Here is a 16277-nt window from a genome sequence, read left to right as displayed (position 1 = left end):
CCCGAAAAAAAAGACCACGTGGGACGAGTGGTGACGTAAATCTCGTGCGACCGCAGTTCAGACACGGCCAGAAAATATTGCCGAGTGGAAGTGGTGTTTTTGCGCTCTAAAAGACGCCTTTAGCACCTTTTGGAAATGCCTGTGTGCAACTTCTTTCTTCAGGGCCGCTGTCGTTACGGCGAAAAATGTTGGAATGAGCACCCAAGAGGAGGAAGCAGAGGAGGAGGAGGAGGAGGTGGTGGAGGATATAACAACAACTACAGCAACCGCTCCTCTGGTCAGCAACAGCCCAGAAGTGGAGGTGGAGGTAACGTCTTTGATAAGTTAACATTCATCTAAACGTACTTTCAGTTTCTTTAGCATTCTTCGTGTGATGTTTTCGCTCTCTTAGCTAGCTTTTGTTAGCCTTCCTTTACTGTTCCACTGAATTGTAGGCAAATTAAGTTTGCTTCGTGGGTAGGGTATTTGAACAGTGGGCTGAGATTGTGCTTATCTAGGTAACTTAACCATGGAGTTAACCCTGGATTTTCAACTGTGGTTCACTTCTTACTGGGGTGTGTCCCCGTCATGCTAGCTTATTTAGAAATGGAAGGGTAGCCTGAGTATGTTGAATTCACTTCATAGCACGGGGCCCAGTCAAAAATATCAACTCTGTTAAGTTTTAAGTATGTCAACAACTTGGCATATGGGTTTTTTATTTTTCCCAAACTTGAATGGGCATCACAGAAGAGGTTTTCCTGTTATTCTGAAGCCACATGAATGCACATTTAGTATAGGAGGGATGGGTAATGTTACTGTGTCGTAGTTTCTTTTCCAATGCAGTTATACTAGAAACAAATACATATTTTACAAAGGTCAGGTGTGTGCTAAACAACAGCAATTTAATTTCATGTTACCACTTCATGAGACCTCATGGTGGTTATCAAATAAATGAATGTAAAGCAGACAACCAGCTTTCAGTAAAGCAGAAAGTTGAGGATAAAGCTATCCAGAGAGCTAATAAAGTGATTTAAACAAGGATTAAAATTGGTTAATAATGATGATGCACTATGGAGTGTATTTTACACAATTTGTAATGCTTTGTGACACTGGTTTGTATTTTGATTCCAGGGTTTGGAAACAGAGTCTGGGTGAATCCTTCCCAGCAAAAAGGAAACTACATCCAGCCTTCATCCTTCTCTTCTCACGGAAGTGACGACTGGGGTCATGGAGGAGGTGGGGGAGGGGGAGGAGGAGGTGGTGGTGGTGGAGGGCGAAGAGAAAATGTGAAGAGCTCCGACTTTAGTTTCTCAAGTCAAAACAGATTTTCAGCTCTTAATACTCCCAGCACCTTTGACAGGGGAAGCAGGGGGGGAGGAAGGCCAGCGGGAGGAACAGTTGGTGATGAAGACGACGACAAAAAACTGTGAGTCTTTATGAGAAAACATAATGTTCTTTTTTTTTTTTTTTTTTTTAAACAAATTTTTTTTATCAGTCGTAAGGAAATCATTGTCATATTTGTTATCCAGGGAAGTTATTCAGATGGACATGGATGTTTGGGAGAAGTCTGGCCAGTGGGGATTCTCGTGTTATTATAGCTTCAAGACACTTGTATCTGGTGTGTATGAGATTTTTCATTTTAAATGTATATTTTTAAAAACTGAAACACTGGACCTGAACATGTTTCCTATGTTTTGACTACAGGTTTCACTGACCTCTCCCCTGAAGAGCTCCGGCTGGAATACTACTCCACAAGACCTTCAGGAGATCTGCAGGGCTACGTAAGTGTAGTGTTCCTTAGTAATGTCATGTCTGTTTGGCTTTGGGTCAGTATTCATCTTGTACAGGATAAAGGTCTAATCATCTCTTAGTTTACTCAGATTGCACAGAGTGTATATTTGTTAATAATTTGAATCATTTTGGATAAGGATAAGTGTAAGATAATGGGGAATTTCAGTTTTTACTTTATAATTTCTTTAGCGTAAGATTTACAGTTAAATTGTATTTTCTTGCCTTATTTAATTTTTACGTACTGTTCCTTTAACACACGGTAACTGTGCACGGGGGGAACGTTCGCGACGGGCAGTGTGGAGCTACGGGGGCTTTAACTAGCTGTGGAGAAAAACAGTTTCTTACTGTGTTTGCAGTGTACAGGAACATTCAAACGGATCACTGCATTTCAAAACTGTGGAAATAAATGTTTGCCTGTTTGTTTTTCGACTACAAGCGGACTTAGTGCAGTTGAACATAATCCACAAAGACACGCGTACGGCCCGACTACCAGCTAGTGCTTCCGCGGTATCACATCTTCGTCGTGGATAGAAGCATGGCCCCAAGTCTTTTTGTTACATGGGCTTGATTATTATAATCAAGCTCTAATTTAATATCGGAAGGCAAAAGGTTAAATGTGTTTAAGTATTTCTAAGAGTATAAGAAATTCCTCTTGTCTGTGCTTAGATGAATGGCATCAATCAGCTGCTCAGTCAGTGGAAAAACAGAGTCCAGGAATTGAAGATTATGAATCCAGCCACTCGTGCGGCACTGGTAAGACACACAGATCCTCACAAACATCGCTTCCCAACTTTAGATCATTTGTTACAATTCCAGAGTCCATAACTGGTCCCTAATGAGACGTGAAAACCAAACAGCACTGAGAAGATGTGTTTAGATTTTTGCCATTAGGTGTGCATGTCAGCAGTGTGCAGCAATGGAAATGTCAGAATACATTTTCGTTTAATAAAGTTTCCTTCTACTCTTTGAACGTATCGAACACCTGGTTTAGATTTAATGCTGACGTTCTGATTTGACACTAGCATTGCTCCTGTCTGTTTTGGGGCTTTTAATTCAGTGGTTTGTTTTTTTTTCTTTTTTTACTTCATTTGTTTTCATTGCAGCTTGCAGAATTAAATGGTGCCGCACCTCAGGGATCTTCAGGTGGGTTTGGTTCGACAACAGCAACTGGATTTGGATCCTCAATCTCCAGCTTTGGAAGCAAAGGTAAAGATTAACGATTTCTTCATTGAATCATAAACTGTCTTTCTTTTTTGAAGGTACTTCCCATTTCTAATGAGTTATGATGCTTGAGCAGATTTTACAGAGACTGCATGTAGTTTAGTATTTTAGCACTAAATTAATCAAAGTATAGGTTTTCAGAATTTCATAATAAAAGGTATTTTATAAAATTATCCATCACTCCATGATAACTCTAAGTCCTTCTGTTCCTGCAGATTTTGGTGCACCAGCCCAGGCCAGCGGTTTCAGCTTTTCTGCTTCAAATAGTGGATTTGGCTCTGCAGCCACACAGTCATCTTCAACAGGTTTTGGTGACATCTTAGCAGCTCCCACACAGCCTCCCTCTGGGTTCGGCACTGCGTCCTCCTCTACACCTTCAGCTTCAAGTTTCTCCTTCGCCTCTACCACCACGGACAAACCAGCACCTGCGTCAGGATTTGGATCTGCCTCTGGATTTAGTTTCCCCACTGGAGCAAGCAGCAGTTTCGGGGTTGGAGCCCCTGCGACAACAGGAAGCAGCAGTCTTTTTGGGCAGACAAGTGGAGGATTTGGGGCAGCAGCCACTCAGCCCACTTCAGGAACTGGGTCTGCCGAAGGGGCGTCAGATAGTCTGTTTTCCCCTGAGAGTAAACTGACCGAAGAGGAACTGAGTCAGTTCAAGGCTAAGAAATTCACTCTGGGACAGATTCCACTGAAGCCCCCCCCTTCTAACCTGCTAGTGGTGTGATACTGTGGAGAATATGGGTAGATTATTAAACTAAAAACTATAATTTTGTGTAAACTTTAAGCTTTAAACCTTTTCCGTGCAAGTAATTTTGAAGATGTGGCTGACATCCACACACTTCTCCTCGGTGTAGGTGGAGAAAACTCAGTTTGGAAGTGTGCTGTGTACTTTCGAGCTATCTTTTGTCATAAAAAGTTCTATTTTTGAACGATTTTAGGTTGCATGGGTTTTAATTTGTTGATTTTTTTTCCCTTTTAAGTACCTAAGGGTACAGCAAGAAAAGTTGATGGGGAAAAAATCTTTTAAAGGTTTATTTTAATTTTTAATGATCAAACATGCAAAATTCAGCAAATCAGCTTCTTGAACTTTATGTGGAGTAAATTTGAGATTATCTGTGTGTTGGGCTAAAGGTAAATAAATGTATTTCATTTAAGGTTTCATGGGATAGGAATTCTTGCTGTAATTACATGTGTCAGTCAGAAGGTGGTGTCACAATACAAGCTGTCCATGAGGGTTTTTTTTTTCTTTATTATTATTGTTATTTTTTCTGCATTTAAGTGTACTTGTGTTTTAACCTAGAAGTACTTTTTAACTTCAGGCTACTTTTCCCCTGCAATGTAATGTGATAAAACAACAAAATCAAGGCCTGGAAACCAAAAACAAACATTTATTCACACCAGATTTCTGCTAACAGAGAGCAAAGTGAGGCAGCTTCCAAATGACAGAGAATAAATAAGCTGTTCAGAATGTATTTATTAGGTGCTGAGCAAATGGTGGGACAGCAAGAGTGATCCATGTGAAAGCAAAAAACCATTCTGCTGAGGGGGCTCTACCTCTGCTGACTCGAGCATATTTTCAGCTGACGGGGAGTGCGTAGCTTCAGTCGGAGGTGAAGCTGGGTTTCGTGTTTGCCTGCATTTGTGTGTCCGTGTTTTACAGCCAGGTCAAAAAGGCCTTGTAGATATAATTAATACAAATTTTGTGTTCTTATAAATACTGAACATTAACTGTGAGCAACAGTGTGCAACACAGTCATTTTCTCTCCTGCTCCTCTGTCCCTCAGCAGTAAACTCCCACCCACCCCCTGCTAGAAGATGATAAATAATTCAGCTGATTAATGAACGACTGAAAAAGACACGCTCTCATGAAAAGGCACTTGCTCCCTCGTGCCGCTGAAATGTGTTTGTATTGCTGTCCTGTGACTTTTAAAGCAATCTAACTGATAAATAAGGGCGCTTGTGAGTGTTTGTTACCCCACCCCACACCAAATAAGCAGGTTTGCTACGGCATCAAATCGATAGCATTGCTTGTGTTTACGTAGGGTATGCATGAGTGAGGGGATGAGTCTGTGGATACCTGAATACACACACAGAAACGCACGGGGTTTCATTGGTATCATTTACTCACTCTCAGATACATCACCTCAGTGATGATGTGGGATTGCTCGTCTGACCAGTTGTGCGTAATCTTAACACACATGCGTACCCTCCTTTCCTCCCATGGATCATTAAATATTCCCCAAGAGGGACCCTACATTTAAAATGATGGAAATACAGCGTCAAGACTTGAGTCCATATGCTCCTTCAGTCCTCCCTTCCCAACCCTCCTGTGAAATCACTGCTTAAACAACACAGCGTGCACTGTAATCCAATTGACTGTGCCCTGACTTCAGCAACACGAACCAGATGTACACAGTATATGGTGCTTTAATATATTTAACACACCCATCGATAAGAGGGAAACAGGAGCTGTCTGTCTGGTTGATGCCCTCCTTTAGACTGCATGCCCCGGCTGTGTAGCAGCCCTTTGAATTATGACTTCTGCCTGCTGCTAACTTTTCCAGATCAGCAATTTTTGTCTTTATTATAGGGTGACTAAATGCACGCTGTTTCCATTGCCACTGTGGTGTCTGCATTAGCTGATGTCAGCACTGGAAAGAAAGAAACGCTTCGGTTGCCCCTCTGCACATTTCAGAGGAACTGAGTTGAATCCAAAACTACTATAAATAGGGTATGATTCCAGGTGACCCCTCCAACACACACACACACACACACCACCCCTTTTATAGTTGTAGCAGAGAACAAGGCTTAGTAATTGGAGCTATGAATCCAGAGGTAGAATTGATTGTGTTGTGCCACAGCAGTTTGCCTATGGGAAACAGGGCATTGATCCAAGGCCTCTGATTTATGCCTATCTGACTGGCCTTTTGCAAGAGGCCTTGGTGGCACATATTTCACCTGCAAATATATTTTTATAGGTCCATGTCTGGCCTTGTGTTTCCATGCTGAGGATGTTTATGGTTTCATAGTAGGATTAGTGTCTTCCGCTTAACACACTGAGAGTAAGAAACGTTGGCTTAGAGAATATACTGCACATGCTGCATTTAAGGCTGGTCTTGTTTTAAATATTGAACTGGAGATCCAAAAAGGCTGGATAGAAAATAAATTCAAAGCATCAATCTTAACTGTGCAGACACTGCTGCATACTCACTAAGTGGAAACGGAAGCATAGCCATTTCAATTTCATTAGATCTCATATAAATTCAAAATACTTTCCAGTAAAGATCATGTCTGCTTTTTTTTTTTTTTGAAATTTCATTTCACATTAATCTAGTGTACTGGTGCTGTACAGACTGGGTAACTCAGACAGTAACAATGTGATGTGTTATGAGTCATCTCTAGCAAACATCCAGTATACTTGTTGAGTTTTATACATTACAGAAATGGAAAAATTTAAATGCTGTGTCCAAGCCAAGAGTCTCAACTTGCATAGGCCTACTGTACGTACTCCAGCCTGCGATTGCTTGCAGCTGTTTGAGTTAGATCAGAGAATAATTTCAGTCTTGCAAAAGGCAGCGACCGCCAAAGAGTTCAACAATTCTTGAAGTTCACCATGAGTGGCTGCAAAAGAAAAGTAACTGTTTTCTTCACACTTGTTGGATTAAATAACTTTAGGAGCTAGGACACATGTAAATATATATAACTCATTACAACGCTTTAGAGTAAACGAGTTTGACATTTTGCCACATACACCCTTTAGTTGTTTTGCTGAAATTAACATTAGAAGATTTCTTTTACTCTCTTTTTTGTCCATTAAGTATGAGGCTGTGCAGCCAGGAGACCATTAGCTTAACAAAACAGCAAGAGTGGCAAAGTTATTGCCGCTCTCTGCAAAAATGACAACACATCTAAAAATCGCCAATTAACACATTATAATGTGTGTTAACTATTTCACAGCCATGGACTGTGACTTGTTGGAGTGAGTCTCATCCCCATTGTGAATTTGCTACATGAAAACCCTAAATTTATGGATTTAACACACCAGCTATGATTAATATTTCACTTTGGGGGAATAAAAAAAGTACTATGACAAGAACATCAACATAACCTTTTTAGCTAACCCCCCCCCCAAACCCTGTTTGCTTATTTACACATACAGCTGTTACTTTATGTGATTAACGTTATAAATTGGCTATTCAATTCTTCTATTCTTCCTGTTTTCTTTGCTATCTAGCTTGGTAAGCTAGTTTATATGCTAACTGCATATCAACTACTGCTAGCTGTTTATAGTGCCTAATTAAGGTTTTTAAAAAGGCAGTTCCTGTAACATATTTTTTAAATGCAGCTACATTATTATCATTAGCATTATTATTTAATAAAAGGTTGCTGTGTTTACTTTTTTATTTAACTAAAATTACAATTTTGTAAAATTTATTTCACAACTGGGTCATGCCAGAAATAGTTTTTTTGAAAACCACTGGGCTAAAAGCTGGTGCAAAGCAGTTAATAAAACGTAAAATGTAACTTTCTCCAGCCTGAAAACAGTTTCCTCCTGAGGCCGAAACGAAGAATGGCAAAGGTGAATCACAATGATAAATGTGAGGACAGGTGGACGCTTTTGCACAGGTAAACATTTACAGTTCCCTCCACGCTTTCTCCACACATGTCCACGCGTAGTCGCTGTTTGCCTGTCTTCTCCAAGCGGCTGGGCCTGCTTGTAATCCATCTCTCCTCTCCCTCCTTCCCACCCTCCTATCCCTTTCGCCACAGCAGCGCGTTTCTCGCCGCGCCTTGCATGCCGTGTGACCAGCATCACAGAGCCGACAAGCCGTCCTGCGAACCGCCGTCCTCACACCAGCACAGCGAAAATAAAACCCAAACGATGACATACTTACAAAAACGACAGAAGCAAACATTAATTTGACAACTTCCGACTCCCCGCACCTTGCCTTCGCCGCTCCTTGCTGTAAGTGGTAAGTGCACTGATTCCTTCTTAATTGCGCGGCTCGCGGTGCTCAGTGTCCGTGCAGGACAATGATCGCACCAATGGACTGATGATCGGAATAATACAACTGATATCTGAGCAGATGAGAGGAGCATGGCGCAGATATCTTAAACTGTGTTTAATCTTGCAGTGTACAGGCTATAGGCATTTTGGAGGTAGTGGACTGGATTAGATTATTTGCATCACATCAGCTGGAAATACTTGGTTTCCTCTGTTATGCTTATGTTATGTTATGTTATCTTTGTTAGTAAGCAATTGCCACGATACAGCTTACAGGTTCATGTCTTTTCTTACTTTAATCTCGTTAAGTGTTTAAAGAGATTAATACGGTCATAAGAGACAGTATATATGATGCACAGTGATGCTGTGGTGGATATAGCATTGTGGCCTAAATACTCATAGACACAATTTTCTTGCTTTCACTTTTACTAATAAAGTATTCTGATTCTGATGATTCTTAGTCTACACTGATGTTTGCTTAAGAGATGTGGAACCAGTTGTCTCTGCTGATTTAGACATGTAGGGAGAAAGTTCAGGCATGTCATAGGTCAGCTGTGCCCTTCTGGTGATCTGTGGATGGCTGCATGAGGTCAAAGGCATAAAGGTGCCTCGCTATAATTCAGTTTATGCACTGCTGCCCCTTTCTTATGGTGTTTGTTTATGCTGCACGTGACAGTGAATGGAGAGGAAGGAGGGAGTGTGAGTGAAACTGAGCATATTTTAAGATGCCTGCCCCTTGCCTGTGCCAAGTGCACGCTGAGGTGTGAGGTTGTATCAGATGGCTGCATGAACGTGTATGCACACAAATGAAGGGAGATGCAAACACCAGAATGGAAGCGCAGACTGTGCTCCCCACCTGTGGAAGGAAACTGAAACATGTGACTCAGGATCTTCTTTTGAATAAAAAGAGACAGTGCATATTAATGAACATATATCAATGTAAATATGCCAGAGTTAGCCAACAGGCTAAATTTACATCTGTAGCACCTGGCAGGTCAGACAAAAACAATAAATACGGAATTTAGCAAACCCTCAGACAGTGTACAACAATCTAGTCCAGACAACAAATACATGAAATTACAGCACAAAATGTTATATTACAATGAAACCCAAAATATGTAACATTAAAAATAACACATATTAATATAAAACTAGTGATTGCAAATCTGATTCCTGTTTAGCCATCGTTTGAGATTAGTTTTAAATGTGTTGAAGGAAGTCCATTCTCTTAATACAGCTGGAATACCATTCCACATCTCAGTATCTTTGCCAGAGGTAGTGAGATACCAAAGGTACTGTACAATCCCTTCTAGTAGAGGATCTGATTACTCTTCCACTGATATTGGATTTAAACATGATGAACTCACTCAGTGAGGGTGGAGCAAGTCCATGTAGGATCTTATAAAAAGAACAAGCAAAAGTAAATATTTAAACATTTTTAAAACTGAAGATATTATATTTCTGAAGCATGAGACAGTGATGGAAAGAAAAAGGTTTTGTCTCTAACACTTCTAAGGCCTTTTAAAATAAAGAGTCTTTGGTTTCAAAGTAGCTGTACTTTGACTTTCTCTCAATCGTGTGAAGGGAATAGTATGAAGGCAGTTTGATATTTGTGACACTTGTAATTGTTAGTATTAAGCATGAGTAAGCGAGAGCGAGTAAGTGCATTAACTGGCACTAAAGGACTGTATCTTCTCGGCCTGTTTCAAGGAGAAAGAGAATAATTATCCTCATGCTTAACTCTTAAAATGCTACCGTGACTCAGACTCGATCCTTTGAATAATCCAATGAAACGCAACTGAGTAAATAAAATCTTAAAAAGACTGAAACTTGTGCTGTGGAAAGCTGTGGCCCTGTACTTCCATTTAATTTGAACTCACACATTCACAGAAGCCAGTTTTCATAAATTTGCTATTCTGTACCGATTTAAGAGAGACCAAGGATCACTCATCCCATTTTATATCCTCAAAAGCTGCCATTTAGCTCACATGTCTGCTTATGAAGTATTCATGTGCTCGTGTCACAGTTTTACTCCAGATTTGGTTGGGTGTGGCTTTCCAAGCAGCTTTTGAGCTGCAAGTCTGGGATGGAACAAAAGCCTCTTATTGTAAAATATTTACTTGGATGAAATATATAGCTGTGCTCAGAAGTTTACATACAGTGATTTCCATGAACTCATCTCACTCGCAAATAAAGGAGGATCCAAACGCAGGCAGTTGTAAAGGTGTGAGGGTGGTTTATTAAACACAAAATAAAAATGGGCAAACGGCAAAAGGAACAGAAGGCTATCTAAACTGAGAACAACTAAACTAGTGAACACAAACCAGGACATGAACGTGAAGGAGGATGAGCAGCGGAGGATGAGCAGCGGAGAATGACGACGGACAGCAGGGAAAACACACGAGTGAGACATGGTGGATACACAGACAGACCAGCAACTACAATGACAGGAGACGCGACTTAAATACTCACAGAGAAACACAGGGAGATTACACACAGGTGGTGGACACAGCTGGGAGTAATTAACGAGACGAGACAAACCTGAACACACTCACATGAGACGCCGACCTTCACAATAAAACAGGAAACAAGAAAACACTACACAAGGACGCAGACACGACACTGAGAGATAGACAGAAAATGACACATGGAACTTGAACTATACTATACAGACACAACCGAAGGACAATTCCTAAAACATGAATAAACAGACACATAGAATTCCAATAATAATAATAATAATGATCAACAAAGCACAAGAGTAACAAAACGATCATTCAAAAATAAATCAAAACATAATAAACTCAAAATGCTGGGTCGAACCGACCCAGAACCGTGACATGGACCTGGATTTCAAGCATAGTCTGTAGGATTGAGGTTAAGACTTTAGGAAGACCATTCCAGAAGTTTAATCCAGTCACAAACCAGTTTTGATGTGTGTTTCGGTTCATTGTCCTGCTGGAACGCACAGTTTTTTCCAAGTTTCGTCTAGTCGTTGATTACTATTCATTATTCCATCCACTTTGTGCAGTGTATGAATTAGAGATGGCACGATACCACTTTTTTATGTCCGATACCGATACCGATATCATAAATTTGGATATCTGCCGATACCGATATGAATCCGATATAGTGTTTTTTAATCAACAAAACTGTTTTTTAAAATATCTTGCTGCATTTTGCAAGTCTGCAAGTTCATACTCAAGTTTAAAACAACAACTACACTAAAGCTATTCTGTTATACCTGTATACAAAAAAAATATTTCATAGTTCAGCAATACTGATCAATCTAATAAACTTAGACCTACACCATCCTCCCTATTCTGGTATTTTAAAGAGTACTTAGCGTAAATATTAAGCAACCTAACTAATAGGGTTCCAACTCCCAGCAACAACAAAAATAAATAAATAAAAAATAAGGAACCACCCCTCACGCGCCACCTCATGATGCTTAATCGACGTAATCAACCTTAATTTGATGCAGTGTGAAAAAAAATGCACAGAAATCAATTATTTTTCAAGAAATATTAAATAGATTCAACATCTTTCTTCAACAAAATTGCAGACTGCACAGATGGTACCTTCCCAAAGTAAAAAGTACTATAGCTTACTAGGGTATATATTAGACTTAATAGTCACTATATACAGTAATTGACTTCTATTCATTTTACATCAAATTAAAACTTTGGGTGTCAGATAATTATTTATTAAAAGCTCGACATTTTAAATGAGAATAAGAAAGAAAAGTATGTCTTTGTGCCCCCTTTTCCCTGTTCATGCCCTATCGGCCCCCCTGGCTAAACTTTGCTAGATCCGCCCCTGCACAGTTACCAGCCGTCAGCTACGTAGAAAAAGATCCTGGTGTAGAAAGAAATATTAAATAAATTCTAACAACAGCTTATCAAGCTTAAACGTTCTGCTGTTGTTCAGCCGCTGGTTTCCTCTTTCTGGTGCAAAGTGGGCCAAAAACAAACAAGAGACACGGACTCGCAACAGAAAAGCCGATCAGCTGATCATTTAAGCAGTTTCACGATTGAAGTAGCAGCAGGAGAGCGAGAGGCAGTCGCTTGTTAAGCTTAACGTGGGAATGCTTTACAAACATTCAGAGATGGACTTACACACTTGCTTTACTTCTCTCGGGGATAACTTTGTCGGAGATGAAATGCCAGGTTGCTAGCGAAGCTCCACATGCTATCCAGACCACCGACAGGTCCCGCATGCCACAGCTGCTCTATCACGTGATGCATACTGCTCCGACTGCTAACGTTCTGAGGTGAGTTACGGCGTGTTGCAAGTTTTGCGAGGTGCTTTCGTGATATTTAATGGATCGGATTACATTTTTTATTTTTCTCCGATATCCGATCCAGTAATTTAGGTCAGTATCGGACCGATACCGATACGTAATATCGGATCGGTCCATCTCTAGTATGAATATCAACAAAACAGCCCCAGAGCATGATGCTACCGCTACCATGCTTGACAGTTAGTACAGCCTCATCTTTATTCCTCCTAACATATCTCTTGTCATTGTGGCCAGAAACATCAATCTTTCTCTTTTCTGACCATAAAATGATGAGTACCCTCTCAGTCAGCGTTGTTAACCTTGCTTCGCTGTGGACAGTGATGCTGGCGTTCCAACAGTTTTCGGTTCATGGCAGGCTCTAGTCTTGGTGGTTTCTGGGTTGTTCCTTAACATCCCAACAAATTTCCTCTCATCTGAGGGTGACAGTTTGAGTCTTTTGCCAGACCTGGGCAAAGTGGAGACGCGTCCGAATAACTTTGACACGCCATTATTCAAACTGATGACCTTGGACTAGTTCTTGTAGAACATCCAGCACAATTTAATGAAAGATTTTGAGTAAGTTTATGTATATGTTTGAGCCTGTATGAAAACTTCTGTTTGAATACGTCCGTTTGTATACTGTATGGATTTGAGAAAATCCAAAATAAGCCACTAAGTCAGTAAACATGTCTGCTGTACAATAATTTCACTGTGGACAAAGAAAAGTTGAAAGAAATGAATAAAAGTCTCAAATTACCATCATATTATGTAAAGTTGTGACCACAATTGTATGATTGTGCATAGTCTTGAGTCTTAGTGGTGGGGAGAGTAGCATCACATATTATCAGATGAGCTGCTCCAAAGGCCAGCCTGACTTTTGTGCACTATATCATCTTCCATCAAAGAGCCTCAGCTCACACACACACACACACACACACACACACACACACACACACACACACACACACACACACACACACACACACACACACACACACAAAATACTAAAAACCAATAGCTGGAATGGGCAAAGGCAAAGTGCAGTGCAACACACACACACTCATAAATGCACTGACACATCTGATCACACTTCAGATCTGTAGCTGCCCGCTGCTGGTTCTGGTGCTCTTTGAAATGAAAATCAAATGAAAACAACCAAGAGGCAGAGCTAGACACTTATCATAGCAATGAACAGGCTCCGGTGTGCGTGTCTGGGTGCTTATTTATATGTGTGTTATTGTTGCACCGTATGTCGCTGCGTGCACTCGTGGACAGCCATCTGTGGGGCACAATTCACTAGCCAACTGGTATGTGTCATCAATGGCGGTGGTTGTGATTGGCTGACGATTATTGTTTGGCTTGACTCGCGCCTCACCTCCCACTCCAAACTGGACTTACCACTGAGACACTAAGGTGTTATATAAGATTATTTTGCATACTTGGACTGAACCTTGCCCAGAAGAGGTCAGCCCATATGGATGTGATGGGGGTTTTTGACCTATATTTTTGAAGTTTACATTTTTCATGACACAGTGAGGGAATTGTCCAGGTTGAAAGACCAGTGTTCTGGCCTGTGTGCAGTGATGTTATGGGCAGTTGTGTGTCAGTTAGAGGAGCGAAGATGGCAGTGTCGGTAACAGTACTGTTGCAAATGAGTATTTAATCCAACACTAACTTTTACTATCCATTAGTGTCTGTGTATTCATTTTTTGGCCCAATTATCCATCCATCCAGCTACCTGCTATCTGCTATTTATCAAGCACTGGGTTGTGCAGCTGCAGCCCAGATCTCTGTCTCCTCAGCCACACTCCTTCAGGTTAGCCAATGGAGTATTCCTAGGCCAGTTGAGAGATACAGTATAATCTCTCCAGCAATCTCTCCACATAATCTCCTGAGTCTAACCCAGGGCCTTCTTTTGGTGGTATATACTTAAAACACCGCACTCTAGAAGTGCTTAGGAGCATCCTAGTCAGGTGCCCAAACCACCTCAACTAGCTTCTTTCAGTGTGTAGAAGAATTGGCTCTACTGTGAGCAGCAATATCCCACTTGCACTATTAACACTGTGTGGGCAGAGCATTGCTTCCGCCTCCCGAGTTGTGTGATGATTTGACAGAATCGCTTCAAGGCCAACTGACAGTCTGGCTCTATGGCCAAACTTCTCCCATACCTGACTTTTTGCTTTAGCTACTACCAGAGCTGCACTTTGATTGGCCTGCTGGTATCTGGCAGCTGTCTTTGGAGTCCTGTAGGGTAACCAACCTTGATAGGACCCTTTATTCCGTTTAATGGCTCTCATCACCTCTGATGGCCAGCTCTGTGTAGCTTCCTGAGCCATTGAACGTGGTCCATTCAGATTCAGTGTCCCCAGCCTCCCTCGGAATGCTGTCAAAGCTGAATGTGGGAACTGAAGGTCTTCTTATTAGAGTTCGGCCTCTCTTCAGGACGCTAGCTCCAGAGCCCAAGCCATGAATTGAGGTGAGCTTGACTGTATCCAGCCAGTATCTCTCAACCTCACACTGACTCAGGTTCTTTCCCCACCAAAGTGGTGATGTTCTGTGTCACGAGCTAGTTTCAGCACTGCTGCTTGACACACATTTAGAAGAAAAAGAAGAGGAACCCGAACTGTGATAAACCTTAGAAGAAACCTAGGATTGTCATTTTATAATAATAAAACATAATAATTGATTGCATGTTATGTTGTAAAAACACAGTATGGATTCAGCTGCAGATAAAAATAAATCCCTGAAATATAATAATAGTCATTATTATTATTATTAAGAAATCATTTATATCAGCAAAACAAGAATAACATTTAGGTCTAGCTAAAAAAAAAAAAGAAGGGGTGCAACGATACACAAAATTCACGGTTCGGTTCGATACTTTGGTGTCACGGTTTGATATTTTTTCATTACAAAAAAATGTTCATGCCTTTTTAATTTGTCATCTATTAAAATTATAAATATATATTTTAACTCAAAAGTACAGTTTTTAAATTTAATGTTGCTAAAACAACAAAATAATAAAAAAAAATTAAAGGAAGCTCTTTGGTCTTGGCCATGGCGGAGTTTGGAGTCTGACTGTTTGAGGCTGTGGACAGGTGTCTTTTATACAGATGATGAGTTCAAACAGGTGCCATTCATACAGGTAACGAGTGGGGGACAGAAAAGCTTCTTACAGAAGACGTTACAGGTCTGTGAGAGCCAGAGATTTTCCTTGTTTGAGGTGACCAAATACTTATTTTCCACCCTGATTTACGAATAAATTCTTTACAAATCCTACCATGTGAATTCATGGATTTTTTTTTCACATTCTGTCTCTCACAGTTGAAGTGTACCTCTGGTGCAAACCTCTGTCATCATTTTAGGTGGGGGAACTTGCACAATCGGTGGCTGACTAAATACTTTTTTGCCCCACTGTATATTTATATATATATATATATATATATATATATATATAAGATAAACATGTAACTCTTATCCTGTCTTCCTGGAGGATCTGTATGCATTTCATTGCACACATCCCTTTAAAATGTTTAGCTGTAAATAAGACAGAAAGCTGTGCTTTGGTTAAACCTAGCTATCTCTCTACAGACCTACTGCAGCCCTCGAAAACCTCACAACACAAGCCCTTGCATTCTAAGTTGGAACTTGGTGATTTGACATGTTGAGCTGGGTGAGATCCTATGTGATACTCCGCCCCAGGCAGACTACCAGTGTCCCAGGTGGGATGAGACAGAGGGGCGTGGGGGCTGAGGGATAGTGAGAAAGATGTCACTGGCCACATTAGTCACCAGCAAAAGCAGGCCATGAGTCAGGAAAGCTCGCCGTCTCATCCATCACGTCCCTCTTAACCCACTTTCCTTTCAGCCCAGCCGTTCCGACTTTTATTTTTCTATTTTCTGCTGGCTCTCCATCCCCCTGCTGACTGAGTAACTCTGCATCCTTCTTTTGATGGTGATGAAAAGAGAAAGAGAGTGCAACGAGAATAGTCCAGTG

At 40.8% G+C, this 16277-nt stretch overlaps 2 protein-coding genes across 3 annotated transcripts in view; both read left to right on the top strand.

Moving 5' to 3' along the window:
• Positions 1-25: 25 nt before the first annotated feature.
• nup42 (nucleoporin 42) lies at positions 26-4537 on the top strand. Its single transcript, XM_082522275.1, has 7 exons — positions 26-307; positions 1111-1405; positions 1509-1597; positions 1684-1760; positions 2437-2523; positions 2874-2976; positions 3207-4537. The coding sequence occupies exons 1-7, from the start codon at positions 136-138 to the stop codon at positions 3716-3718; spliced, it is 1335 nt and encodes a 444-aa protein (XP_082378401.1). The 5' UTR covers positions 26-135; the 3' UTR covers positions 3719-4537.
• Positions 4538-7112: 2575 nt separating this feature from the next.
• rims3 (regulating synaptic membrane exocytosis 3) overlaps positions 7113-16277 on the top strand; it is a 53775-nt gene continuing 44610 nt past the window's right edge. Inside the window, exons 1-2 of one of the 2 annotated variants that reach the window (XM_082522279.1) lie at positions 7113-7620; positions 7768-7967. The gene's annotated coding sequence lies outside the window, so the exon portion shown is untranslated. Of the gene's footprint in view, positions 7621-7650; positions 7968-16277 lie in introns of those variants that run through there. The other variant, XM_082522280.1, reaches the window with a different exon arrangement.

This window comes from Aulonocara stuartgranti, assembly GCF_965226115.1.
Source record: "Aulonocara stuartgranti genome assembly, chromosome: 22".
In the NCBI taxonomy this organism is placed as follows: domain Eukaryota; kingdom Metazoa; phylum Chordata; class Actinopteri; order Cichliformes; family Cichlidae; genus Aulonocara; species Aulonocara stuartgranti.
This window is presented reverse-complemented; position numbering and strand designations above follow the sequence as displayed.

What these genes read in the sequence shown, in the direction of transcription:
- nup42 (XM_082522275.1), top strand. Translation starts at nt 136, where the DNA reads ATGCCTGTGTGCAACTTCTTTCTTCAGGGCCGCTGTCGTTACGGCGAA. An exon ending in GAAGACGACGACAAAAAACT is followed by an intron (nt 1,406 to 1,508) that starts GTGAGTCTTTAT and finishes TTTGTTATCCAG; the next exon opens with GGAAGTTATTCAGATGGACA. An exon ending in CAGGAGATCTGCAGGGCTAC is followed by an intron (nt 1,761 to 2,436) that starts GTAAGTGTAGTG and finishes GTCTGTGCTTAG; the next exon opens with ATGAATGGCATCAATCAGCT.